Source organism: Numida meleagris, chromosome 16 (assembly GCF_002078875.1).
Source record: "Numida meleagris isolate 19003 breed g44 Domestic line chromosome 16, NumMel1.0, whole genome shotgun sequence".
NCBI lineage: Eukaryota > Metazoa > Chordata > Aves > Galliformes > Numididae > Numida > Numida meleagris.
Genome location: NC_034424.1, coordinates 8,344,529 through 8,372,274, shown reverse-complemented (window position 1 = coordinate 8,372,274; position 27,746 = coordinate 8,344,529). Strand labels below are relative to the sequence as shown.

At 46.9% G+C, this 27,746-nt stretch overlaps 1 protein-coding gene and 1 long non-coding RNA gene across 8 annotated transcripts in view; one reads left to right on the top strand and one right to left on the bottom strand.

Moving 5' to 3' along the window:
• DAB2IP (DAB2 interacting protein) overlaps positions 1–27,746 on the bottom strand; it is a 127,725-nt gene that overhangs the window by 84,975 nt on the left and 15,004 nt on the right. For all 7 annotated transcript variants that reach the window (XM_021414086.1, XM_021414085.1, XM_021414084.1 and 4 more), the window contains 2 exons: positions 27,102–27,205; positions 6,455–6,573 (listed from right to left, as the gene is read on the bottom strand). In XM_021414086.1, the coding sequence (XP_021269761.1) occupies positions 6,455–6,573; positions 27,102–27,205 (223 nt within the window). The remainder of the gene's footprint in view (positions 1–6,454; positions 6,574–27,101; positions 27,206–27,746) is intronic.
• LOC110406971 lies at positions 10,074–13,745 on the top strand. Its single transcript, XR_002443668.1, has 3 exons — positions 10,074–11,535; positions 11,651–11,816; positions 12,090–13,745. It is a non-coding gene; the product is annotated as an uncharacterized LOC110406971 (long non-coding RNA).

Genomic DNA, 27,746 nt, shown 5'->3' with positions numbered 1-27,746 from the left:
GAAGACAGAAAAATGTGATGCATCCAGCAAGGCAACTTTCCTGAGATGGGAAATTCCATTGGGAAAGATGGAGACCTGAGGCAGGAGCCATGTGGAATCCCGCTCAGACTGAAGCACGGGTCCGAAGCACGGGTTGGTACCAGCACTAATTAATGCCACTGCACGCTGCCACTGCAAGGGAAGGGCTTTTTCTGCCACCTTCCCATTACTCTGCAGTTCCCTGACTTGGTTTGGTGCTTTGATCAAACAGAAACCCACCTCCAAAGAATAATTCCCCATTCACGGCCGGGGCCAGCGAGCCCGCTCCTGTCGGTCTGCAAGGAGTGCTCTCATCACGGGCAGCTTTCACTGTGTGCCAGAACGTTTAAGCTGGGGATAGAAGTATCTTAGTTTTATTGTAAACAGACAATAATGGAAAAAAAAACAAACAGAAGGGTCTAGAACCATCAGAAAGCCTTTTCTGGTATGAAAGCTGTACTGATGGCATTTTTTTTTTCCTCGAGTTTATTGACATGAAGAGTAACGCTAATGTAATTGCATGGAAATTCATGCACACACAAATCCCAGCAGGGCAAAGTCCGAATAAACGGCCTGTGTGGAAACAAAACGTTACTGCAGTGCCGTGGCAGCCTGCATCTTCCATCTGAAGAATATCAAGGCACCGGCAGCACAGCGGCTCAGCTGCTCCCCTGCTCAGAGGCGGTGCCCAAGGGCTCCGAGCAGAACGAGCTGCCTGCTGCCCCGGGGAGCACTCTGCTGCCCCACACCAGCACCTCCGCCAGGAGACGGCCCGCAGCATCCCTGCAGACTGCGGGGACGGCGAGAGGAAAGAAAGTGTCCTCCTGTCTGTTAATCAACCTGACCTCTGCTGCAGAAACAATGCCTTCCGAATGTACGCGTTTGCCAAACATTCTTCAAATGCTAACCATCTGCAGCTGCAATACAATGCTTTGATTACAAACGTCAAAAAGATAGAGCATAAAATTAACTTCTCCTTATTTAGTAGGTTTAGAGAAATGTGGCTTCACGCTACACGAATTTGGTGCCCTCGGTATGAAAACTCCCCATTACGATGTCTCATCAAATTAGAGCCAACGATACAACGATGTCATCTGTACCGCCGCACAACACTATATTTTGTAATTAAGCAGGACAGTGAAACAATGGCCTTGCTTATAGAGAAAAGGTCAGGAATGCAAAACATATTTTTGCAAGCTAATTGTAAGATGGATGGAGCCAATTATCCCAGCAGCGCTGCAGACGCCTAAGTAGGAAGGATTTTATAATTTTGCTACGTGACTCCAGTCGAGTCAAAGTCCGAACTGTGCCCTGTGGGGCAGCGCGTGGGGCTGCTTCAGCAGCTGGGAAGCCAGGAGGCAGAGAAACACGAAGGGCCACTGCCTGGGCCTTACTCGTACCAAGCTGACTATTACCCTTTCTTCCATAAAAAGGGCTGTTTGTTTTTGTGTTGATGCCAAAAGAAAACTCCAAAATCCCCTTTCCATTTAGAGCGTTACCCCTTTAAAATGATTTGAATGCCAGTTCCTGAACTTCCTGTAACCGTACAGAAGATGCTGAGCCGCATAACGGTTTGTGCGGAGAAGGGATCGTTTCCTCCTGCATCTCTCCTTCAAAGCAGTTCTCTCTGATCTCACTGTAGCTTCTGAACATAGCCATTAACTGGAGATCAGTAATTAACTTTCTGGTTCAAGAAATGCTTTGCAAAGGAATCCCATTAAAAGGCTGATTTGCACATTCCCAGCCAAGGTTGCCTTTGACATAAATGCAGTACTTTTTGAGGGCAGCAATCCTCAGCCCATCCCCGAGTACCTGGGCTGCAGTTGTTTGCTGGCTGTGGAGTGGAGTGAGAACAGACGTTACCTCTGCACCGTAACACAGATGTTGGTACCTGATGGATGCTCCTGCTCCTGATGTTGCAACTCGTCACATTTTGCTTTCCAGGTATGGCTGATGGTGCAGAATGGTTTCCATGCACAAACTCGGTGGTGCTTCCTCAAAATACTTGCATTTTCATGAAAAACCTCCACCTGCACCTACTGTTCTAACTCTTCCTAGTTAGAATGCCTGAGAGCCAATGCCATTCAGCTAAGGAGCCAGAAGCGGCTGCATGCTCCACGTATGCCAAGCTCTGCCCTTGCCCCACTTCTGTGCGGGGTTATTCCTCTTCCCAAAGGAAACAAAGCCACTTCTCTGTAAAACAGCAGTCACTCTATTCTCATCAACTTTAACCAATTTCATCATGACTAAAAATATTTGGCCTATCAGGTTTGTTGGGAATAAGCAAACGATAATTAGACCTGACAAGAACTCACAGATTAACTTTACTGTATGAGTACAGATATTGGTAAGTTATTAATGCTCTCCTACTGCATCAAAAGAAACTTAATGAACGTTTGAAACCCATAGAGCAGGCTGCACTGGCGCTACATTAGGAATTAAATGTGCTGCAGTATGTGACTTGTACGCTTTCTCTTCTCTCTGTGGGTTGTAAGGAAAAATTTGTGGTGGGATAAAAATTGAATAGTCTAAAGAGGGAGTAAGAGCTGTGCAGGCCCATGGTGTTACCAATGCATGGCTGCAGCCCTTCCCAGGCTGAGGCTCATTTAACAATCAGCCATATGCTCAGCCTTTTGTAGTGCCAAGAAAAATACCATAAATGGAACATTATCTTCTGGAATTATGCAAACAACAACCAACACAAAAACTTGCAGAATAATCCCAAATGTTACTCATTGAGTGTCCCTTAGCTCTGAAGAACACGAGGCTGAGAAAAGGCGTCCGTAGGAACCATCAGCTTCAGGATTACATCAGAATAATGAGTTACACGGAGTGCCCATCTTTCATCCCACAAAGTGACTCCGTGTCCCTCCCCTCTCAGCTCTAATGCAACAATCCAAATGCCCAAACAACACAATTAGCAAGTGCAGCAGAATAACCTTCTCTCAGTGCCCTGGGCCTACTCTGCATGTCCAGAGCCCAAGCCAGGAACTTGCTCCAACCCATGTTCTGCAGCAGAAATGTGGGTCCAATTAAGGACAATCCATCTGCCAAATGTTTGATTTGTGGCTGATTCCAGAGAGGCCCCTACAAAGACAAACATTCGGCGCTCCATGATAAAAACTTCGTTAGCTGCTGTAGTAAGTCAGGACGTGGGACACACTGTTAGCAAAAAGCCACTTTAACAGAACCCTTTTCTAGCTCTAACAAGTGACTGTGCTAACCAAGCCCTGAAAGGAGCGCTCATCCCGCAGTCCTCCTTGCAATCTCACATTTACATCAACGGACTGTACCAGATGGACGCAGCTCTCACACCAGACCCTAGCTGCACTTGCTCCGATATTGCTTCTTGTCCTCACAGTCAATCACTGTACCCCTGCTGCTGTTACAAGGCTCCAAGAAAAAAATCAGTACGTGAAAGGATGGAGAGATGCGGCCAGCCCGCGGTCACCCATGAAGGCAGCGCCAGCCGCTCATTCCACCTCTGTCAAATTGGTCTCTTCTCAGTCAGTGTGAAAATCAGATGCCATGAGAAACAACCATGCCTGCCCTACAAATGCGAGCTCTGCCTGACCGGAATCAGTGTATTCTTCTAACACGCTGCTCTGGACAATTTCTCAGATGTTCCCTATAGACAAGAAGAAGTTGCCCAGGATTTTCTAAGGCAGCATGCTCGGACTTCCCGGAGCTGTCGGCCCACGCGTGCAGGCCGCAGATCGCGGGCAGGTGCCGGGCGGCAGCAGCGGGACCCCGGCAGACGGCACAGCAGCTCTGCAGAGACAAACCCAAACACGGCAGAGCTGCCAGCTCCTCCCGGGGCTGCAGGAACACGCTTTGTACAAGCAGCTCAGCGAGGCTTGGGAACCTGCCTGTTCCCTTTGTGCCGCTGCGAGGTAAGAAACGCAGACTGACACGAGACCAAGAGGGTGATTTTCAAGTGCTGCCAGTGAGACATTCTGTGACATTTCCAGCGTTTACAGATATTTCCTCGTTTTGCTTTGTTCTAAAACTCACACTGTACAAATGTCTCGCTGTGGCAGGAAGTAATCATGTGCCATTTAAAATTTCCATAATGAATTTAAATGCGTACATTTATCAAACACAGATACGTTTATATCCTCTGCTACATGCCACATCCACCTCGTTGGTTGTCTGTACACGTATGTGCACACTTCATGTATTTAAACACACCCGCTATACACAGCAGGATGAACGGGACATGCAAAAAATGCAAAACTAAAGATTCAAGGAGATATAACACAGCACCAAGTCAGATACGCAGAACCCAGGTAACAGAATTATTTGTGATTTACTACAACTATAGCTCAATACTTAACATCAAGGGTTTTGTCTGCATTTATTGCACTATTCATTTTTGCTATAGCATCTCCTGCAAAAATTCTGCAAAGCTCCAGAACAGAGCGTTGTTACAATGGTTACTTCCAGGAGAAAAGCAGGAGTTTGTGGACAGTCAGCTTCAGTACAAGATGGAGTCAAGAATCAAATATTGAGGAAGCAACTGTGCTGATACCAGATGCTTCTTTGATGCGTTTCTTAGATTTCAAGAGAGATAAGGAACCACAGCACAAACCGAATGAGAGTGATCTGAAGAGTCAAGCCCTTTCATACACAGAGCTGCGTGCATCATGCATTTTAATTGACACGGGAATGTTCAGGAAGACAGAATTATCTGCTGTAACCAAGCTGTAGGTGTGTCACTGAGAAGCCTGGCTGCTGCTGCTTCCACCTCTCCCAGAGCTGTTCCCATGGCCAAGGGCTTCTGCAGAAGGAAACCCGCGCACTCTCATTGATCTGACAGTGCTGGGAACGCCGGGCACTCGAAGCTCCCTGCCAGAATCCACTGAGCGTCAGACAGGTTCCTGGAGACGGCGGCACGTCTGCGTCTCACAGATGAAGCCGGAGCGATACCTGAAGCCCTTTGTTTTCAGATTCTAAATACTCAGATAAGCAAATCCTTGCAGTTTGTTCAAGGCTGACAAATGCTACCTCTCCTCTAATCCACATTTTAATCACTGTGCTGAAAATGCACTACAGCCACTCATTGAATTCCTTTAGAGAAAAGTTGTGGTAAATGTGCTCTGTCTGGAAGGACACTGCCCAGCAAGCGGCACGGCTCCTGCTCAGGAAGAGCTGGGAAATCACAGGACTTAATTTGGGAAAATGACTTTGGCTTCAGGGCTGGCCAAAACAGTTCATTCCCACGTCCTACACTGCCCATTAGCAGAACGAAACAAACCTCATCCACAGAGAGAGAGAAAATACTGCCCTTCGTGCCCGTCTCAGGATGACCAGCAGCTCCAGGGGGATGCCCGGCCGCCCTCGCCCTCCCTCCATGTAGAACACAGAGCCCTGTGTGGAGCAGCTGTGAAAACTGCAGCGCAGAATCGCACCAACTCTGCCTCCCCAGGCAGCAGCCTCTGCAATATTTCCCTGCGCTGACCAGCACAACCCTTCCACTTGCCAAATCCAGAAGGAAAAGGCTGAGGCCTTCTAAAGAAAAACCCAGGTTTGTGAAACATTCAGCAGCTCCCGGCCCCTGCAGTGGGTGAGCACAGCTGAAAGGAAGAAAAAGTTCTCACCGCGTCTGAAACTGAAACGTGTGCTCAGTGGGTCCTGAAGTACTGCCCTGATATTTTATAATAGCACGGCTACAAAATGATCCCATCCCCGAACGCCCAATTTGCCATAATTTTTCAGACCGAGTATTTTTGGCACGTCAGTACTCCTGTGTCATTTCCGAAGAGGTGCAGGTTGGACTGGAGGCAACGCGTGTGGCTGGCAGCGGGGCCTGGCACAGCCAGCCCTGCCCTCGCTCTGCGTGTGCATTCACACACAAGTTGATCCAGAAACGCGTGGCTGCCTCACGCACGCACCCACAGAGATGTACGCGCACAGAAAAATACGTGCAGACCCGCGGCAGAGCTTCACCTTCCAACCGAGCTGAAGAATGACCGCCAGCTCCCGCTTCTCCTTTATTTTGCGGGCAGTTTGCTCCGCCGCTGGCCAACCCACACCACGGAGCAGTGACACGGAGCAGTGCCGGTGTGCGGCTGTGTTAGGGGAAAGGGATCTGGGCGCATCACGCTTGTTATTGCCCATCCAAGGGCTGAGCCGGCGCCGCTCCCTCCCTCCCGTGCCCGCTGCCACGGCTCGGTGCTATTCCTGAGCCGGCGCATCAACTTCGGGTTTATTGTGGGGAGGAAAGCCGATCAGGGCTCCTCGGTACATTCTATTCAACCTAAAAAGGGAGGGCTCGCGCTGTGCGCTGGCCAACGCATTAAAATCACCCCTACCGCAATTAAATAAGTCCACCTCTGTCGCAGGCATCCGAATGAGATGGGCACGACGTTCACAAAGGCTGCAAAAAGCGGCGTCCCCATCCCAGCCCCCCGCGCCCCGAGCCGCGAGCCCTCACCTCTCATTGTCCACGCTCCTGAAGCCAGGTAAGATGTGCCGGAAGCTGCTGTTCCTGTCGAGCTTCGGTTGGCTCTTTGTCCTTTTGATGGAGCCTTTAAGCCGACGGCTGAGGAACCCCTGTGGGGTGAGACAAGAATACTAAATATTAAGACGAGCGGGAGCCCCGGGCTGCTGCCCGGCTCTGCGCCCCGTGCTCAGCCCGGCCGGGCGCTGCGGCGACGCGGGGCTCCGGGGCCGCCGTTACCGTGGCAACCATCGGCTCACATCAAAATCCTGTCGGAGAGACGAGGCGAGCGCACGGCGGCTCCCGGCGAGCCGGGGCGTGTGTGTGTGTGTGTGTGTGTGTGTGTGTGTGTAGGGGCGGGGGGATCGGAGGCCGCCTGCACCACCCGCCCTGGGCAACAACGTCCCGCCCGGCCGAGCCCCCCACCCCCCCCACCCGCTCTGGCAGAAGCGGCCCGGGCTGCGCTCGGTACCCGCGGGAGCCCCGCGCGCGGCACCTGGGCGGGAGGAGCGCGGCGCGCGGAGCACGCGCTGCTGCTGTGCGGGAGCGCGAGTCATGGCTCCGGGGCTGCTCCCCTGCAACGCCGCCGCTGAGCGTTTGGTAGGAAATCTCGCCATGCGTTATTTGCTCACTGTTAGGAGTTAACGTCCGACAGAACCTGGACGTTACGTTTTATCTCTCGGCTAAATAAGGCGATAAAAATAGAATGCTGCTGTGGTGTCCGGCATTTACAGCACAGGAGAACAGCCTGCGTGGGGCAGAGCGGGGCGGCGCTGGGAGCACGAGCGGGGGCTTCGGCAATAGGGCCGAAAGCAGCGTCCCTTCACGCGCCGTCAAACCCGAGCAGCAGATGGGGCCGATCCCTGGCACGGCTCTCACGGCCCGAGGTGCTGCACGTGCCCCCTCCATCCCTGTCCCCCGCAGAGGCAGTAAGATAGGCACTGGAGGAAGCACTGATTTTGACGGACGTGTGGGAAGGGGGGAAGCGCGGGCACCTTCCCGCGGGCTGCTCTGCGGCCGTGCCCCGCATCACCGAGCCCTGGGCAGCTCCTCCCGGCAGCCTCCCGCAGTGGGCACAGGTCGCGTGCCCTCTAGCAGCTCCCTTTTACAACCGATATCCTTCATCTGTTCTGCAGGAGGATAATCGCAGCCTGACTTCCATCCAGCCCGTCATTTGGTCGCGCTATTTAAACGCTCCTTCCCCCCCTGGCACATTCACAGGGCACATCCTGTCCTGCTTGGGTTGCGGGATGCCCTGGGGCATCCCGGGTGGCACTTGTTGTGGAAGTGAGCGCAGCAGGAATCTCAGACATCCAGATACCCAGAGGTGCTCCGCATTCATTAAGCACCACTTCGCCTACAGGTGAGGTAGGTTACACGCCTCCACGTGAGCTGAACCCCGTGCTGGGAGCTGTCTGCACGGCTGCCATAGCGCGATGCTGTGTGCTGTGTCTCACACCAGCGCAATGCAAACAGCACCAACGGCCATCTCAAGAAACACCATCAGAGGATGTTGTTCGTATGGTACAGAGAAACATCGGGAAGTGCAGAAAGAGGGAACAATGTGGCTCCGAAATCACACATCTGGGGACGTCCTCCTCCAGTGCCTCGGCCATTGCCGAGGTGTTTCCTGCGGCGCTCAGCCTCAGCCAGCAGCATCCTCAGCCCTCAGCCCTTCGTGCTCCTGTCCTGGCTGGGTCAAGCTGCAAAGCACACTGTGAAGGAGAACAAAACCAAAAACGTGCACCTGGCCGTTATTTCCCTAATGCCACTGCTGAGCGGTTGATGCCTACGTGCCAGTCCTTAGCAGGGCCAGCCTGGGCACGGCGGGGTCACAGCATTATTGAGGTTCTTGTTAAAATCCCCAACTCAGGATGGGAATTGAGAAGGAAAAACGTGACAACCTTCTGTGAGAAATGATCGTAGCTTTCTTTCGCTATCTTATGTGTCACATCTCGACAACTGTTAGATGATTCGTGCAGGGTCTGGAAATTAGAATTTAGGGTTGCAATAAGGCATCACTTTCCTTCTGTTTCGCATTGTTTTTACGTTCATTGCTACCAGAAGGAGATCACACTCTGCCGTTTTCAGTTTTCATTGCTAGCTTCATTGGGAGAACGAGATGTCAGGCTTTTTAATGCAGACAAATTGCAATGCTGTAGCAATACTGTGCACCTCCATTGTGCGTGCCAGAGACCAGGAGCTCTCACGTGTGAGTTACTGCCTCCCATAATTTTCAGACAGGGTAAGAAAAAAAAATAGAGAGAGGAGCTTGCTTGCCACAAAGACAAGGGAGAGAGAATCTGACCTGGGGTGTGACTGCCGTGCTTTCCTGGTGAGATCATAAATGCATCATCCATTTCTTCCTCATTTATGACTTTAAAGACCACATGATTCCAATCTCCAGATGGATGAGGCTAATCCTACCCTGCCAGCGTCGCCTGCTCCTCTAGCCTTGCTGCATTCTTCTGAGTTCTATTACTTTAAGCCTTGCTCTCTACGTTACATGTTCTTTATATTCTTTAAGTTTATATTGTGAGCTGTCTAGGGCAGAATTGTGTCTTCCAATGTGTGGGCAGCATCCACCACTATAAAAAATTAAAGCACTATCTTGGAAGGTTTCACTGAGAAGAAGTTAATAGACTGTGCTAAATGACAATAAATAGAAATCTGAAGAGCCAAAGAGAGCCAAAGAATCCCTTCAGGCGTTACAAGAGCAGGAAACCACTGGAGGTGCTCCCTGCATCCGACCCCAGTCACACCACGCAGCCAGGCAGAGCGGGGCAGAGCGGGGCAGGGATGTTCTGTGCTGCACCGCGAGCTGTGCACCTATGGGTTCCTTCAGAACCAGTGCAGAATTTGCACAAATGAGGATAACTCTTCTGCTTTCTTTAGTACAGACTTGCCTTTGTTCAGCCCAAATGATTTTTCAAGTTCTGCTAGAATACAAGGAAGTGAATCTCAGGCCCATAGCACCTTCCATTTAGGCATGCGGCACAAGTAAATAATGAAATACCTTTTCAGATGCAAGCAGAGGTACCAACTGTGTAAGTTCATCTCTTGCACAGCCTAACTTCTGTGCAAGATGAGATCTTTTAGGGTCAGTGGAGAGGAGGTGACGATTCCAAGAACGCGGCATCACGCAAATCTGCGCAGTATGGAAGTTAGCAGGGCATCAATGTCCACACAGGAGTGCAGCACAGAGCTCAGTGAGCATGATAGTAAAGAGATGAGCAGAGCTCTCACTGTGCCGCCAAGTGATTTCACTTTTTAAGAGCCAGGGGCTCGCTTTTCTTGTTCTGTTTCTGCAGTTCTGACTCTTGACATCCTCAAGCCTGGCATACAATCGCTCCAATCAGCAGGGCTGACTGAAGTTATAATAAGACACAAAGAAAGAAGGCAAAACAAATCCTTTTGAGGAATGGCTTAATCACAGGCGCTGCTATTTAAGCCGGAACAGGACATCCACGATTCAAAGCAGGACAATTAAGTCTGTTGTGACTTGGGTTTTTTTGGACATATTTGGACAAACCCCAAATCTGACGCCAGCGTCTTTGTCGCAGATGGAAGGTGAGATTTTCATTTTAATTCTTCCTGCTTATCAACCTTGGCATTTCCAATTACTCAAGACCCTGAGAGAACATTTGTTCGTATCATAATACCTGAATATTTTTTGTATTATAATGCTTTTAAAGCGTATGTGCGAGCTGATCAGAGCTGTACACCCGTGAGAAGCAGGAGCTGTGTACTCCCATACGCCCCAGGTCAAGGATGAGCGAACTGGGAAGAAGAGAGAAGAAGGGAGGGCTGCTACACTGCGTGCAGCATCGAGGACGGCAAAGTCTTGTCTGTCTCTTGAGCTCCTGTTTCATTAAGTATAAAGTAACCCCGCAAGTCTCATGTATCTGGGACTGACTCCCACAGCATTAATGTTCACTTGCAGTGAACCCACACGATAAAGTTTTAAAGGCAAAAAGTCAGCACCATGGAAACACAGTATATGTGAAATTAGAAAAAAAAAAAACAAAAAAAACCCCACATGTCAATAAATCAAACGGAATGCTTCAAGTGTGCCTTTGTTCGGAAGAGTCCTGGCGCCTGTCAGAGTTCTCCAAGCACAACGACCAAGCACGATGCAGACAGGGCAGCATGGGCAAAGCCAAGGTGTGCGGAGGGGCCGGTCTGACAGGGACCCTGCAGAAGCAGACACAAGTCCCTTCTTTATGCTCTTACCCAAAGACCACACAGAACAAACACTGTAAAGATGTATCGCAGGAAGCACTGAACAGATGGGGCTATTTTTATCGTTCTTCCGTCGTTTTCTGTTTTGGTTCGAGCAAATCTCAACCAGAGGGGCCTTGAGAGCATGTCAGAATATTTTTTTTTGCTGCTCCTAATAATGAAACTGCCACAAATAAGTACTTGCTGCAAGTATAAATGTGTGATGGAGTATTTCATATCAGGCATCCATTGTTTCTATACATTGAGGATACGTTTACAGGTATAAAAATGCGGGCAAATCTTTTCTACTGGTCCTGTCTTTTTTTGTTTAATATTACATTTCTTTAAGTTTGGAGTCATCTTTTTTTGCTGGTCTTGCTCAGCATCCATCACAGCCCACGAAATTACCCTTTTACTGAGGCTCCATGGACGGATAATTTATACTTGCATTTGTGATCCAAGTAGAACCTTGCCAATGCTAACATCTTATTATAGCCATAAATGTACAACAAAAGTGAGTTTACCTGTTTCTACAGCTACCCATGTTAGTCTCAGCTTTCAAGATAAAAGGAAGGGTTTTTCAGACAGCATTTGATATTGTTCATTACCAGGTAAAGACACTTAAGTGCGCATCTCCACTATTCTCTTTGTAGAGCATGACTGCATTAAACTACTACAGCGACCATAAAAAGCTGAGGGGGAGTTCAGGCATCAAATGTGCTTCCTGGAAGCCCGAGAACTGAAGTAATTCACTGAGTGGTCTCCTGGCATTGATACAAGAAAGGAGGGAACTTCATGTACAGCACTGACCTTTACGGATCAAATATTTTTTATTTGTTCAGAGGCATGTGCCTGTAAGCATGTGTATCCTTTCAAGCACTTCATCTATAATTTATTTCTGTCGGGTCTTTTGATTTGGACTTGCAAGTTCAAAGTTATTTTCCTGTCACCCAATTCTCCTCCTGCCAGATGCGATGAAGGGCTCTATTCAGGAGTGGCCACGCGGGCGGCCTCACGCGCTGCCATAGGATCTGCCTGCAGTCGGCACATGGCTTGCAGGAGCTGCTCAGCCACTGTGTCATTTGAAGTGGGACAACACCAGACCCACAGGAATCCTTGAATTAACCTTGAGAAGGTAAGTTCTTGCAGGTTTATCAATCGACGTACCCACGCTCTGGTTACACGACAAAGAACAGCTTGTTCCAATTGATAAGGCCTGCCTAATATGCAACCCCAAGGAAAGGGCAAGGAAACTTCAAAGGAAAACCAAGTCGGTTTATTATCTCCGGACCCAGAAATTCACACATCGATTAACATGTCTCACCCTTTGTGTTCAGAGGAGGCTAAAGGCACAACTTTGTTCAAGTGGGTGAGAAGCCCCTCAGTGTACCTCCCTGTTTTATTTCAGAAATCCCAGCCATCGTGTGAGCCCCTATGGAAACACCCAGCTGCCATAACTCTCCTGTCTGACACTAAGCAAGACCCATCCATGAGGCAGCAGCTTGCTCTGACTGATGGTACCTTCAAGCATTATGCCACAGGGATAGGAAAGCCGCTCTGAGATACAATGGAATGAGGATAAAAAGCAAAAGAATGAAAAAAATAGCTGCAAGAATATTGTGTGCCCAGCAATTGCAATAAAAGCTCAAATCATATCGCTCTGCGTGCTGTTTTCAGATGTCCTTGGGCATCCCAAGTTTGAGAATAAACACAGAGATACAGTACATAAACGCTCATCAGGGCATGTCAGTGAGCCAGGCCAGAAAGCAGCCCGGGAATGTGAGAAACAACCCGTGTTGGTAAGTGCTGCTTAGCAACACTGCCCTTCTATGGCAAAAGATTAATCACATTTGCAGTGTCATTGGAAATACTTAGTTCCGTCCATTTGAAAAATCAGATGGGGATGCGTTGAAGTCCCAGAGGTTACCAAAGGGACAGCATGGGTCTGTCTAGGTCATGGAAACTGAAATTATGTCAAATGAGAGGCACGGGGGGTTAATTAAGAATATGACAAATCTAATGCATGCAAGTATCAGCAAATCACAGATAGAAGAGGCAGTAACTTCAATACATAACACCTCATCTCTGGTCAATAAAGGATTGCTACTAATGTTCTATTCTTGTATAGATGATACCTATCTTGTTGAAAATATCCTGGTCACAGGTCTTCTCCCACTGCCCTGGAGAGAGAATGCTGCAGCCTGGCAGCTCCCAGCTGCCCACACCTCTTCTCTCAGGTCATTTCTCCTGACACTCAGCTAGAAGTTTCTTTGCAGAATTTCACTCTGTTCTTTTCTATCAGGGAAAGACTGAAATGGTCGCCCCCAGCCAGCACACGCCTTTAGTCCTTGACTGAGAGAATTACCAAAAGGTTCAGCAAGCCAAGGCCCTCTGGTAAGGCAACCAGAATCTGGGGAAGTCTGTGTGCACCAGCACTGGTGGCACGTGCAATGTCCACAAGGAACAGCAGCGCATTGATAGCCTGAGTGCAGCAATGCAACTACCAGGAAGAATCTTAAACACAGCTGCAATTCAGCAGCCATCGTTATTCAGGGATCACCCGATTCTTCAGGTTGGATTCTTTTGTTCTCCTATTAAAACAAAACCACACTACTCTGGATTATTTGTTCACATTTCCATAATTATCATACTGTCAACATTTCATATCCAACCCAGACACATAAATATTCCTTAGGAAGGTAGGAGAAGGGTAATTGAGCAATCAGGGATGAATGATGCAGAAACAGAGATACAAGCAGAATGCAAGTAACCTTGAAGAACAAAGACAGTTATTTACCCGAAGAGAAGAGCAACAAGAAACAGACTACCTAGATGGAGCCAAGCAAGGATGTCACCTGGGGAAGAAATTCAATGGGATAAAACAATTTTCTTATTTAACTGGCACAATGGAATCAACCATCCAAGAGGACAGACTGCTCATATACAACACTTCTTTGCCTGTTGTTTAGCAGGAACAACCCTGACAGAGCGCTGCCAACATTGCACGGGAACATAAGTGATGCCAGGTGATGCCTTGCCAGAGCTGCTTCCTGTCTGGAGAAGCCCTGAGTCCTGTGGGTAGGGATGTAGTTTCACTCCTCAAACTATCACTAACTAAAACGTGCTCACTCCCCCAGTTTAGGCTTTGAGAGTGATTTTTTTGCCGTAAAAACTCAAAGCTGAGATATTTATTTTAATTTGTTTTACTGCAGGTAATTGCTCGCGTGTTAAACCGAGTAAATCTGAAAGCCACTCAGAATAGCTGGCTGTCACATATATGCCAAGCTGCATTCTGGTAATTGCCAAGTCAGTACTGAAATGGCCTCTTTCTAAAGTACACCCGTGTTGATGGAGGCAGAACTTCTGAGCGAATGGCTGCGGGCAGCACGCATGTATGAAACTTTACATGTGAGCCTGTACGAGCGGTGCAGTCACCTCGTCTGCATTTGTGACTGGCCGATCTTCTCTGTGAGATGGCGGCCATGCCTGTGATTCTTCTGCACAGAGCTTCACAAGAAGCACAGCCACTGCAGGCCTGGCATCCAACGCGTTGCCAGGGAAGCACTCAGATTTCCAGCAGATACCCAGCACCAGGTAGAAAGCCGCAGGTAAAAACTAACTTCTAGACTCCTAAGACGTCCCCTAGCAATTTTCTATGCGTTTTGTTAAAGAATCATCCTCACTGGGTTAGCCTCGTGAGAGCTGAAGTGGCTGCAAACAAAGCCCCCGAATGCGCAAGGTCCCCAGCAGAACTGTTAAACGGCTGGGGAACATACCCAGTGAGTTCAGAGACTTCACTTGCTTATGATATAGGCAGTTTTAAGTATTGAATTTTCATTAAATGCAGTAAGTTTCACATTTACCATCTCCCATGCACTGTATACACAGGAGATTTATTTTACAATGGAAAGCAACAGATTCCAATCTGGTAAATATTTCTGAAACCTCAGATACAGAGAGAATGAGTGCCTTTTAGATTAGGAGGAATAACCCCCAGCTGACACAAAATTATTCACACTCCTATAAATTCAAACTTTTACAATACTTTTAGTAGCTCAGTAATGACTTAAACACTTGGTATCAGCCGTGAATCATTGCATTCATTCTGGTTTTAAAACCTAGTAGCCATTTCACTAAAGATAAAATAAAGAATTTATAGGACATGGTAGGACTGTATATTTGGATGCTTGGTGATCCCATTCGGGCATGAAAAACAGCCAAACTCTGCAAAGACTGACGGTTTCTGTCACTCAGACTTTTTTACAGAGGGCATCCAAGGAAGAACACCTGCAGGTCCATGACACCTGCAGCCCGAGCACGGGGCGCTGGGACGGAGCTGCGGGAAGGGCAGTGCTGGGGCTCTTGCATAAACCCAGGTGTGGGGCAGAACCCCGAAGGGTGAGTGGCCATTGGGCTCCATCCGTTTATAGCGGGTACTTCACTCATGTACAATAGGCACGCTAAATCACTGCCCTTTCATTTAAGGAAAGAAGGTGCGCTTTTATATAAATCGGGTTAACTTCAGTCTGTTACAATATCAGAAAAGCAAATGTGCCTCTATGTATCCCAACATATCCTAATGTGTTCTGAGGAAGATCCACGCTTCACCAAACTCGCTGTCTGACAAGGAGAAATGAGGGAGCGCGGCGGGGAGGCAGGGAGCACTGCCCCAGCAGCTCCTTCTTGGTGGGGCACAGGGAACATGGCTTTCAAGGCACACGTGTCCGAGTGATTTGCTGCACTGACTGCACGGCAGATAGGCAGCAAAGCCAGGATTACTTCTCAGGAATGCTTCATTCCTACACCAGCGCTCTGCTTGCTTAAATACATTGCCTCACGTTAAAACAGGTATCAAAGCTCCCCAAAATGAGCAATAAACGTACGAGAGATGAGAAAGCCGTCTCCATAAATCTATTTACATCGATGTTCTCTTTTAAAGCCCACTTTTGCTATATGATACAGAATAAAATGCTTCATGAGCGTGTTTTATACACGCATGCCCTACTTTGATTTATGGCCGAGGAGCAGCACACGGACATCACGCTGCATCTAGTCGGCAGCTCTTCCCACTCACTCCCATTTGAAATCTTCTGGGTAGAGCAAATACTGGAAGGGATAACTTCATTTTCCACAGTTTTGAAGATCAGCTCTAAGTCTACACAATGGTAAACGCACTGCATTTTCACTGACAAATTCTGTGCATTTTTAATAACACATTTCCTACAAAAGCAGCTGCTAGGCCAGTGCAGTTTAAAAAGCAGTTGGTAGATAATATGTTTAGAATAAAAAAAAAATTATTATCCTTTGAAGGCAGAGATTCGTTGTGTAATTTTGCAGTAAAAGTCACTCATTTAAAAATGAAACTCATGCTTCATGCAGATGTTCTTAGCTCCAAAGACTTCCACCACATTCCTGAAACTTAAATTGGAGCATTTGTATTCAGCAATAATTACATCTGCAATCAAACAAAGATGTGAAGTTATGTGAAGGTGCAGTGAATACCTCCTGTAACTCTGACAATGAGTCAGTCTTGCATTTTCCCTGTGCTACCTCTCTAGACAGCTTAATTTCCAGACACTGTGCAGGCAGCTGAGATGACGTTTTGTTTGTCCCGATCTCACAATTTAAGAAAATTTGTTGTGTGTCTCAGTTTGATTCAGCTTCTGCTTACAGCTCTGTGAAAAGGAGAAAAATTACAACGGAGGAATAAATATATCCCTCGTGACGGCTACAGAAGCATACTGACCTGGATTAAAAAAGGTTTTCTGTCCGTAATGACACATGGATCAGATTGTTTTTCTTTAATTCAGATAGCTTCAGACTGTAACAGGCAATAATAATTAGGATGGGGTAAAAGATATATTTTTTTACTTGAAGCCATACCACAAAGAAATGGACAACTTCAGGTGGTTTTATACATTGGCAAAATAGTTCACGACACCTCCAAGCCCTTCCTGGCTGAAACAGGACCGGAGCCCAGCAGCACACACGCTTCCATGCAGAGGCTGGAGCTGAAGTCTGTACCTGCCCCCTCTGCGAAATAAAGCAGAAAAGCTGCCAGTGGTTTTACTTATTCAGATGAAATCTCAAATATTCACTCATTAATTTAAATTTAAAATGAAAAACACTCCAAGACTCCTTTCTGTTTTGCCCGCATTTACTCCTTTTTTTTTCCACCCAAGCTTGCACCGTGTGTCTGACCTTTGGGTTAAGGCGGTGAAGAACGAGATGGGGGACAGCAGCACACGACACTGGTGTTTCTTAGGATACTCACCTAGAAAACTGTCAGTGATATAAAACAAAAAAATATGTCCTTGAAGAACTGGAGACAAAAATTACGGTCATTGCTGCTTTATACCTCTGCAAAACAAGACGACAGGCATCGCGAGCAGCAGAGCCGTGTTGGGGTCTTGGCAGATTATTTCTTGCCTGATTATTAGCAGTAGATTTACTATCTTTAAAGCAGAACTTTGTCGCCCAGCAGGAAATTTCAGTTCTAGGCAGATCTAATTCTCCTTCATTTATTCCTTAACTGTTTTGAGTCCTACTCATTATCGAGGGAGGCTGCATTCGGTGTCTGACACAAGGAGGCACCGCGGCCCGAGCCACAGCGCTGCCCCAGCTGCACAACCCGAGCCCCTTGTTTCCAGCAAGGTCCCCATCTGCCTCCCAATGCCAGCAACAACACTCGAATTACTGTTCACAAATCCTTAAGAATTTCTAGATTTGAGCAGGAAGTACGAATCACCAGGAAAGCAGATGGACACCTCTCTGCTCTGTTCTTGCAAATGGGCGCTGCAGCAGGTGGATGTCATTGGGAGGAGAGCAGGGCAGGCAGAGCCAGGCTGCGCTGAGCGCTGCGAGTCCCTTTCTGCAGAAGAGTGTACGCAACTACAGTGAGCTATTTAGGAAATAAAGATATGATTAGTTCTGGAGCTCATTTCCGTGGTGCTTTGAAGAGCGTTGCAGGTAAGATATGATCCACTGTAACTATAGAGGCCAATAAAGAAGGGAAAGTTCCTGGCAGGGCTCCAGGGCCCAGGAGCACCGCAGCACATCAGGGACAGCTCTGTAGCCTGTGCCATCTCTCTGCAGTCGCCCTTGATGCCTGAGCCACGGCTGCCCTGCCCTCCAGGAGAAAACGAGGGTGGGGAGGACGACTGCTCCTTATCAGAGCACAGTGCTGGGGAACAGCGGCAGTGTGGAGGAGAAAGTGGATCTTGTTTCCACGGCAACGGAAGTTTGAAAAAAGTATATAGAAATCAATGTCATCTGAGCACGTATGATTCTGTGCAGCCCCACAGCAATAAGAAGTTATTTGGCTGCCAGAATCATGAGATCGTGTCATTGTGAGACTGTCCAGATCAGCTCCAAGCCGCCGTGCGGGGTTCAGAACAGCAGCGGCACCGCCTGGAGGAAGCATCTCGCGTTCAGCGGCACCGGTCTGGGACCTGGAGGGGAAGAAGCCTCCACAACAACCTGCCAACAATCTGCCCCTGCAGCCCTGCTCACAGGGAGCGCCCTGAGCTCCTGCAGGCCTGGAAAGCTCTGCTCAGCCACTGCCATGGACAGGGTGAGCTCCCCTGGGACAGAGCACGCCTGATCTCCTGCCACGGCACCAAAGCTCCCATCAGAATGTGCAGGCAAAATGGGAACCATCTACCACGGAGAAAATCCAGGAAGGGATGGCTCAAAATATGGCACGGTTCGGGCTGTTAAGGAGAGGCGTTCAGTCCAAGAAAAAACTCTGTTTCAGAAATTAAGTTCAAACTTGGAAATTATTTAATGATAACTACTCAGTGTTAACTGCGGCAATGAAAACATTTCTGTTAATTCCATTACAATCAATTCTGTATCTAAGTTAGTGTCTAATATCCATGAGCTAAAGCAAAACATGCTTCCAAATGGAAAAAGTTCACGCTAAGGTCCTCATTAGACAGACACTCATGGCTGCTGGGGCCCTCTAAGCACCACTTCCTTGCACTGTTTGTCTTGTTTTCTGAAAGCACAACGTCAGTGCTACTGAAAGTGGGAAAAGGGAATGTATTTATTATCCTGCCTTTTATATCTGCAGTACAATTCTTTATCTGTGAGTCAGAAACAAATTAAAGGGGCACTGTCAAGTTGTGTATTTAAATGCTTTTCTTTCCTCGGTGCTAGCAGCAGTCTGGGAGGGCTAAAGAAGGTAAAGCTTTGCTTGTTTACTCTTTACTTTTCATTCATTCCATTCAAGTGAACCTACTCAGATTCATTTGTCTTCCTGCAGCCCATTAATTAGCACAGGGTGTTTGCATTTGGACTTCCAGGAAATGGATTAAAATACCACCGAATATTGTTTGGTAGTAATTTTGAAATGAGCAAGAGGTAATTGCTTCTGTTCAAATCACCCTTTGGCATTGGAAGACTGTAAAGAATTGATGCCAGGTACATCAGCGGAGAATCCAGAGAGAGCTTCAGGTTGTTGCTCTCTGTGGGCAAAATTCAAAGAGTTGCAACAGAACAAAATAGAGCGGGGTGCTTGAGCAGATAGTTAATTGTGAAACTGCCACCAACAGAGAAACAGACAGTGTAAGGCACAGTCATCTGCACAGTTTCAATAATCTTCACCATTTTAAGTGATGCCTTGAACTGTTCCTCACAAAAGATGACCAGCAGCATTACTGTGCAGTCCCAACTCTTTTATACAGATTGTGAAAGATGGGGAAAGTCATATAATGCTTCCACACCTTAGTTTCCCCATTTAGTTTAAGGCATTATGATAATTTGCAACCCCACAGTGACTGCAAGCTTGAATTCATTGAGATTGGCAGAACACTTTAACAGCCTCAGATGAAAGGTGCTACAGAAGTGCCAACTACTATCACTGTAATTATCATTCAATATACACTGATCAAAAGAATGAAATGTGAATTAGCATTTCCTATTAGCCCTACTTACAGCCTAAATGTTGAATATTCCTCCCATGGGCTCCCTCCATGAAAACATACAGGAACTGTTGGTATTTCTCATGCAGCTCCAAGAGGAGCCCTGGAGGAGCGGAGGAAAGGGGATCTGCCAGCATGGTGGATTAAATGAGAGTCTCTGACTGCCTTCAGGAGCTGACCAGGCTCTACTAATTGTTTTTGCACAAAGCATCCAATAGTGCTGGCAATGCCAGGTTCTCTTCCATCCCTGCTTCCCGCACGTAGCAGAGCTGGCTTTGCTGTGCTCCATACAGACTTTCCTGTCCAGCCGTGTCACTTTGATAGCAATCACGAGCAGGGCAAACCATCCTCCACAAACCTAAAATAGGATTACTAGCATTTTTAAAGAAGAGTGGCCTCGGTGTATGAATTAAGCTGTCGATGAGCCCCGTGCCTCCTCCTTTCTGTACAACTGTCCTTTAGACAGCTGCAGGCTCTAAACAGAGACCTCGCTGGAACATACGCAGTTCAAAAAGGAAAAAAATCCATCCTCTGCCTTGCCGGGTCCTTTTCAGTGGAGCAGGTCATAGCACACGTCTTTTATCCCGCTATTCCCGACTCCTGCTTGATGCACACAATAAATGCACAGCAGTTTGAACTGCAGCTCAGTGCTGCAGCCTGACAATGCCACGGCTCTGGAGCGACGCTGCCTGCCAGGACTCCCCCAGCTGGAACCTCCACGTTTACTTAGAAGATCCGAAGCACACAGGGTCAGATTCACATCACTTAGAACAATCTATTTCACTTTCCCATTGCTGTGCTAGCTAGCACTAGGTACCCTCAACTAGGATTTGCCCTATGTCTCATAAAGCACACACAGCACTTAAAGTCCAGAGATTTACATTACCTGTGAGATTTACATTAGCGATGCGACTTAAAAAAAAAATATTAAGAGACAAGGATGCTGTTTTAATAGCAAGCAATTGAAAATGAGGTAACGGGGTGCCGACACGAACAGGAGGAAAGGCAGGCACGTCTGCTGCACAGCAGTGACGTAGAGGCCAGAAACCCACTTATTCCTTTTCATATGACAGCATCCACTTGGAGAAGAACATTTAATTCTCTTGAAACCAAAGGACGATTCAGAGAAGCAATTAGGAGTAGCTTAACAGTGGCTAACACCAGGACGGGGAATTAGAAATTAAGGACTTCAGGACATGTTTCCTGGCTTTGCTGCATGATCACATCTAAGTTAGGTAACTCTTCCCCAGTTTTCCCAGCTGCAAAATGTGAGTGCTAATAGGCAGCCAGCTGTGCAGGGAGCCTGGCAGCGTCAGCCACCGGCATTGGGGAGGACAAAATCCGCATGCTCTTACTGTACCTGACAGAAATGAATCTGACAGTTAAACAGCGCTCCTAATTTTTGCAAAACATTGCCAGTGAGACTAGAAATAACTGCAAATGCTCAAGATGACCTCGTTTTTCTTCTGATCCCTAAACTGCTCAGAAACTCAAAGCTTCCAAGCATGTCCTGTTCCTCAGCGTCTGAGCTGACAGATACATTCCCAAAGTAATTTGCATACTTCTTGCTGCTGCTAACACTGGTTATCCAAATTCAGTTGCAGTTGACAGTTTAATGATAATAGCTTTCTGTTTATATATCGTCTGTGATAATGTTCCTATTCTCCTTAAATTCAGTCCCCGTAAAAGGGTGCTCTAATGTATGCAGCCACAGACCAAAATGATAGTAATTTTCCCTTCCAGTTGGAATGGTTTAGTAAACAATTACATTTCAATTAAAGACGGGCTGTTCGTGCCGAGGGAAGCACCATCCAGCTCTTTGCAAAGTGCAGGAGGATACATTTGCCAAAGTCAAACTATTAAAACACAGTTTACATGACTGCTTTTGAAAAAAAAACATATTTGGAATGAAATGGAAAAGAGTGAATATTGTGCACTGGGAAAACTTGGGAAAAGTCCTTCAGTCTCCCACTGACAGCAGCTTGAACCAGGATCCCTTAAGTTAGGATTACATTCGGTGGAGTGGTAGCAGGGTCACTTGCTTTCATCTCTCCAGGAGTTTCCATTTACCAGTATGCCATTAGTGCTTAATCCTTCATTTATCAAGGATTAAAAGCAGGATAGATGGAGGAATGCCAGAAGAGTAGCTTATAATGCATCACTGTAAATTCAGCTGTGTACTCAACCCAAGCAGAAAGATAAACTCTGGGAAAACACATTAATGTTACAAGCAGAACTAAAACCGAGGAAGATTTCCTATTTCATCGTGGCTCCAGTGCCTCACTAGAGCGAGCTGCGTGCACCTAGTGCCTGCTCTGCTGGGGGCAACCAGCCCAGCACGGGGCTTGAAACTACGTGATCTTGAAGGTCCCTTCCAACCTCAGCCATTCTGTGACGATTTGCAGCGAAGCAGCATCCAGGCCCACATCCCATCTGGGAAGCACTGGGAAATGAAGCACAGAGAGCAGCTCCTGCTCCAAGGCGTCACATCCAAAGCACAGAGCAGCAGACAGGCACCAGATGAAAGACCAGGAGAAAACACAGAGCTGTCAGTTACCGTCACGACTGCCAGTGGTGATGGAATATGTGTACACCACTGAGTTTGCCTTTTGAAACTTCTGCCAGAATTGTCTCCTCTCTGATCCAATTTACACAATTCCATGGATGGATTTCATGAGTTTTGCGGCCATTGTGCCTTCAACTACAAGAAGTGCAGACACATTTTCTGAGACTGTGGAAAGCAAATGACTGATGCTAGACTTGAGGATTAAGCGGCTGAGAGAAGAAAATTCTAAACCCTATTCAGCATTTTGGGGGTAAGAAAGAGCACACAGATGCTGCATCAAACACAGCTCTGTAAGAAACGCAGAGTGCCATTTTCTGTCTGCTTAAACTACACGTCACGTCAGCTCAATCTGTTAGGAGGGAGGCTCCTTGCACAATCAGTGAGGAAGAATAACAGCAAGAAATCCTTCTGGTTTCCTGGTTCAGTCACCGAGTCCACCTCTTTCGCACAAGCTCTGTGCCAGTTGGTGCTCCTGCTCGGCCTGGGAAATGCACGAACTCGATAAACCGGGCTCTAACACAAGCAGTCAATAGATGGCAGCACTCCAATGGCAAGTGTCAGCAACCTCACCCTTGCTCCTCATTTCCCTGCGAGGCGTGCAGAGCAGGAGGGTTTATAGCCAGTGGAGTTTCTCATTGTCTGGTCGCTGTGTTTGGTAAAATACAGCACAGATTTCAAGTTAACCCATGTCAAATATCAAACTATTTGAATTCCATGCAGAGAAGCTAAGTGCCTCTCCATACTCTTGCAACCAGTGAATGCTTCAACAGCAAGACTTCAGCCACCTCCCCAGGGAAGGAGCCCTTGGTCACACTGGTGCCTACAGCTCTGGAGCATTGTCAGCTGCTTCCAATTGCCCTCTGTCAGGGAGACAGCTCCAGGTCACTACCAAGCAGGCGACATTTGAACTGACATCTCATGTGTCATGGTTTTGTGATTTTCGGTTATTGGTATTCCACATCATAACATCATGTAGTGGACATACCTAGTCCAGTCAGTCCAAGTCCTAGAAGTCAAGCCTTCTGCCTTTCTGTCCTCACACACTGGCTTCTATCGAAGCCCCTGTTTATTAGGCCTCCTCGTTCAAGAGGCAGAATCTTGCCAAACCAGGAGGGTCCCAGCCAGACTACTTAACTCTCAATGTCCCCTGCTAAGATGTGTGTGAGGACAGGGTCAGTCCATTCCACCAGTGTTATCAGGTATGACACAACAAATCCTCTCATTAGGACCAGAATGTCCCTGCTTGCATTTGGGTTTGATACTGACACGCACCGCATCTGCTGTTCCTAGGCACTGATGCAGCAGCCAGAAAGGTCTCAGCTAATCCACCCAAAGCACTGCATAGCTGTCGATGTGAATTACATTCCTAGTTTTCCGATAAGATTTAGACCAAAACTGAATTCTGAACTAAAGCTCAGAGCAGATTCAGAATCGGGGGCCTCAGATGAGAGTCACTTGGATTAAAGACTTGGCTTCATTAGGCTGCATCAGATCATACAAAGCTCTGATGGCACGAAAGTTCAGCGAGATAGGTTTAAATGGAATATAATTATTTTACAACTTGAGATGACTAAGATTAAGGGCGTTCCTGTAATGTTTAATAAGCTCTATTAAAAAATTCTTGATGTGGAAGGAATAAGAACAGTTCACATAGAGCAGTTCACACACTGAGATGTTGAAAACCAAAGGCTTGATTTTCAAGGTTATATTTTAGGACTTGAAAAACTAGTATAAGCTGTTGTTTTCCAAAGTTGCTACAAAAAATGTAACACTCAATTAACTGTAACTTGCCTGGCAAACTTCGGAATGGGAAGAGAGCACTTCCACTATAGATGGCTTTAGTTTTCAAATGAGCGAAAGCAACTGGGAGTGTAACGCCGTCAAAATAGCTGAATGCAACGGCTCCTCAACTTAGCAGTCCCTTGGAGACCCAGCGCAGAAGGATGGAGATGTCAGGGAAGAACAATCAGCTATAAAATATGAAAAGCCTACAACATCAAAACCTACAGCAGAAGGCTCAAAAGTAATAATCCCATTACCACTAAACTAAAGCACTAATTACTATTCCCAGTGGCTGGAGTGGACTGACTGCTAATGTTCCTGTCTGGTTAATGAAGGAAGGTGAGGGAGAATATTTCTTAAGTCAGACATCTGCTGAGATCTGGGCGGCCATAAAAACTATGTACGTAATGAAGCCATTCATATTAATGGCAATAACATTCGGAGGGCTGAGCAGAAACAGAAATGAGATGATAGTGCATTGTAACTGAGAGGAGATAAATGCTATGTATTATCCATCTGATGATTGCCTTTACTTAATCCATACTGAATAACCCAGTCAGACCCAGTCATAACCCTGCCAGTCAGAGCAAGCAGCCACATCCCATATAGGCTGGTTCACTACCATGAGCTGACCTGCTTAACGACAGGAATAACTTCCCCAAAAACATAAAGCAGGAGACGTGTCCTTGGAACAGAAATAAGCAGCATTTGATTTTCACCGACTACAAGTGCACTAAGAAAAATACTCCCAAGCCCGCTGTCTTTTGAAGAATCCAGATTTTCCCATCGTTCTTTGCCTCTTTCACCAGTAGTGCAATGTTTAAGGTTCAAAGATACTCATTTACTGCGACAGATTCTGTTGAACGAAAGGCACAAAGCAAAAGCATGCCTATTCAGTTAGCTTTACTGTGTTTCTGCTTGCTGCTCTCAGAGGTTCAGAGCATTTACAACTGACAATCAATTCAGATAGATAGCATATGGCTTGTGAAACAAGGGGTTAGAGACAAAAAAATTAGTTTCTCTCTTGGCACTGGAACACGATGCACCTTGTTTAGCAGGAGGGTGGTAGCACAAAGGGAACTGGACCTAAGGACGCCCTCTGTGCTCTGACCTGTTCCAACGGGGAACTGCTGCCGGAATAACTTTCATCAACTCGAGAAGAAGAAAACCAAACACGCCCCTACAGCAAATCTCTTATTGTTTTTCTGTTTCACTGTCTTTAGTATTTGCCGTATACCATACGTACTCGTTCAAAGCAGAGCTCAGCTCCTGCCATCCACTCTCTGCCTTCAGCACTTCTTCCCATCTCATTTAGCAAACAGGTCAGCACCAGCCCCCCCCTCATACATATTCAGCATGTGTTTGGATACTGTGCCTACAGAACATAAACGCCAGAGAGAATGTTGTGCATTCACTAACTTACAACTTACAGATCTAAAATAAACTCCTTAGGCAAACCACTGTGAGTGATTCATTCCCAGTACCAATGCTCTCAGGTGAACTGGGTGTGCTCGGGTTTTTTTTAGATTGCACCATTGTCTTTACTTTGAAATTCTGGTTCTACCCACCTTGGTTTGTTATGAAGTAGCTGAGCCCATAAAGGAGGTGTGGCTTGCAGAGGAAACATATAAACACACATCAGGCAAACCAGCTCCGAGACCATTGGCCTTTTCTCTAAATGACAATATCTGTGCTCAAGCTTATTATCCACATACAGCAGACATTTTCCTTCCAAAAATATAACCTCCTGGCGGCCGTGGCAACCACTCATCCTGAGTACACCCATCTACAGCTGTGTAAGGCATGATGCTTGCACTTATTCTTAAAAATTTATAAAGACATTTCTCTTACTTTTAATGGAGTTTACCTCCAAATGTTACCCAAAAGACCTAGGTTTCTTCAGCTGATTACAAATCCTCAGCCTCCCAGAGGGCTGTTTCATTAACTACAGATGTGTTGGGGCTGATGATGCATTAAAAGAAAATCAGCCACTCGCAGCTCCAACTTCACTGCCCATTTTCTGGGAAGTGTTTTGATCTCGTCATTGTGCTTCAGTTTGGCAGTGTACTCCTCTGAGCTTGCTCCGAAATAAAATAATTACTTGGATTTGATATTATCTACTAGATAAAACAATCCTTGTAAAAATTACTGCGATCCATTCTAGAAGTCTATGTAATACCTGAAGGATGCGAGAGAAAGGAATTACATCAGAGGGGGAGCACTGATAAACATCGCCGTGCATGTTCTGACTAACGAAGACTTTTAACTCAGTGCGGAGCTGATCTCCGAGGCGTGATGGGGCCTAAAAAGCTCTAAAGCTGTGAGCCAGCCCGCACATCCCATCTCACAGGAGCGTGGGCAGCTTGGGAGTGTGGAGCTCTGTGGTTGAGCTCCCTCCTCTTTCAGATTCTGCGGTGAAACTCTTGGCAACGACTCTGTCATATGCACATGGTAGACCTATGGCTCAGCACCAACAGGTCCCTTGGTCAGCCACTAACTGACTTCTTTGTGTCTTCAGCTCCCTTATTTGTAATGGGCGCAGTAGTTCCCTTCCCCGCAGAGCTCAAAGACCCGGTTTGTTCTGTTTGTGTTTGGTATCACTGTTACTCGTGTTAGCGGTGTTGCTCTTTCCCACTCCCAAATGACTTCCCATTCTTTACCTACTGTTATCACAACAAAACAGCAATGTTAGCAGAGAACTGGAAAGCAAAACGATTGAAGAAATGTAAAACAGAGAATGGCTCCTCCTGGCTCCTGCTAGGAGAGGATAACAGTTTCTGGGGAGCCATCAGCCTGGCAGGCTGTTTGTACAGAAGCTTCTGTAGAAGGATGAGGATGTAAGGTACAGTTTCAGAGCAGGAAGTACATCTATGAATATGGTGCATGACCCAAGGATTCACAAATGAAACCTCACCGGGAAAATCTTCCAAATGAAACAACTCACCCAAACCTGCTCTAGATTCTAATACAAATCTTGTTGCTTTACAAAGAAATATTTTACAGCCGCTTGTTGCTCACGGTATCTAACAAAATCATGTTGACTTAATAAGAGGTACACAACTCGTTCCACGTATACCACCACCTCTACTCTCAGGATGAGTAAATTCTTCTCCCTTGTGGCAAAGCCCCTGGGTGGGCAGACACTCACCGTGACACGGAAGGGCGTCGTGGCTGCAGGCTCCATGGTGGGGTTCCGCTCCGCGACCCCGCTGGGCATGCTGCGCCTCTGCCCACACCTCTCGGGGGGGGACTCTGTGGATGGCAGAGAAGACAAAGGAGAATTACAACACACCAACACAGGAACAGTATGGGAATGGCAGCAGGCCATGCGAAATGCAGTTCCTTCCTTTGAGGTGCCCTTGTAAATGAGCTGGCACCACAATCAGATTTCCTACTGCCACCTAGAACAATGTTCAATCAGCAAGACTTTCACCTTCAACAATTAGCATTTTTTACAAAAGTGTAACCTTCAGATGACGCCTGACAGGTTGGCATTATCATTATTTCCTGTCTGCAGATGGGTAAACAGAAAACATCGAGCTGAGTGACAATTATATGCAAAGTACAGATCCTTGTACATGTGGACTTCGTACTCCTCAGGGAAACCACTGATGGGGTTACAGGCACAGGTTGTTTCTGTTCTCTAATTCCTCTACTGATTTCCTCTTGACCACTTTTGAAGGACAGTATGGATATGTAGCACCAATTTATTTACTAAATAATATGGAATCCAAGCAAAGGCAATAGTAAATTAACAGCAATTTCAGAATGACACTGAAGAGCACATTTTTCC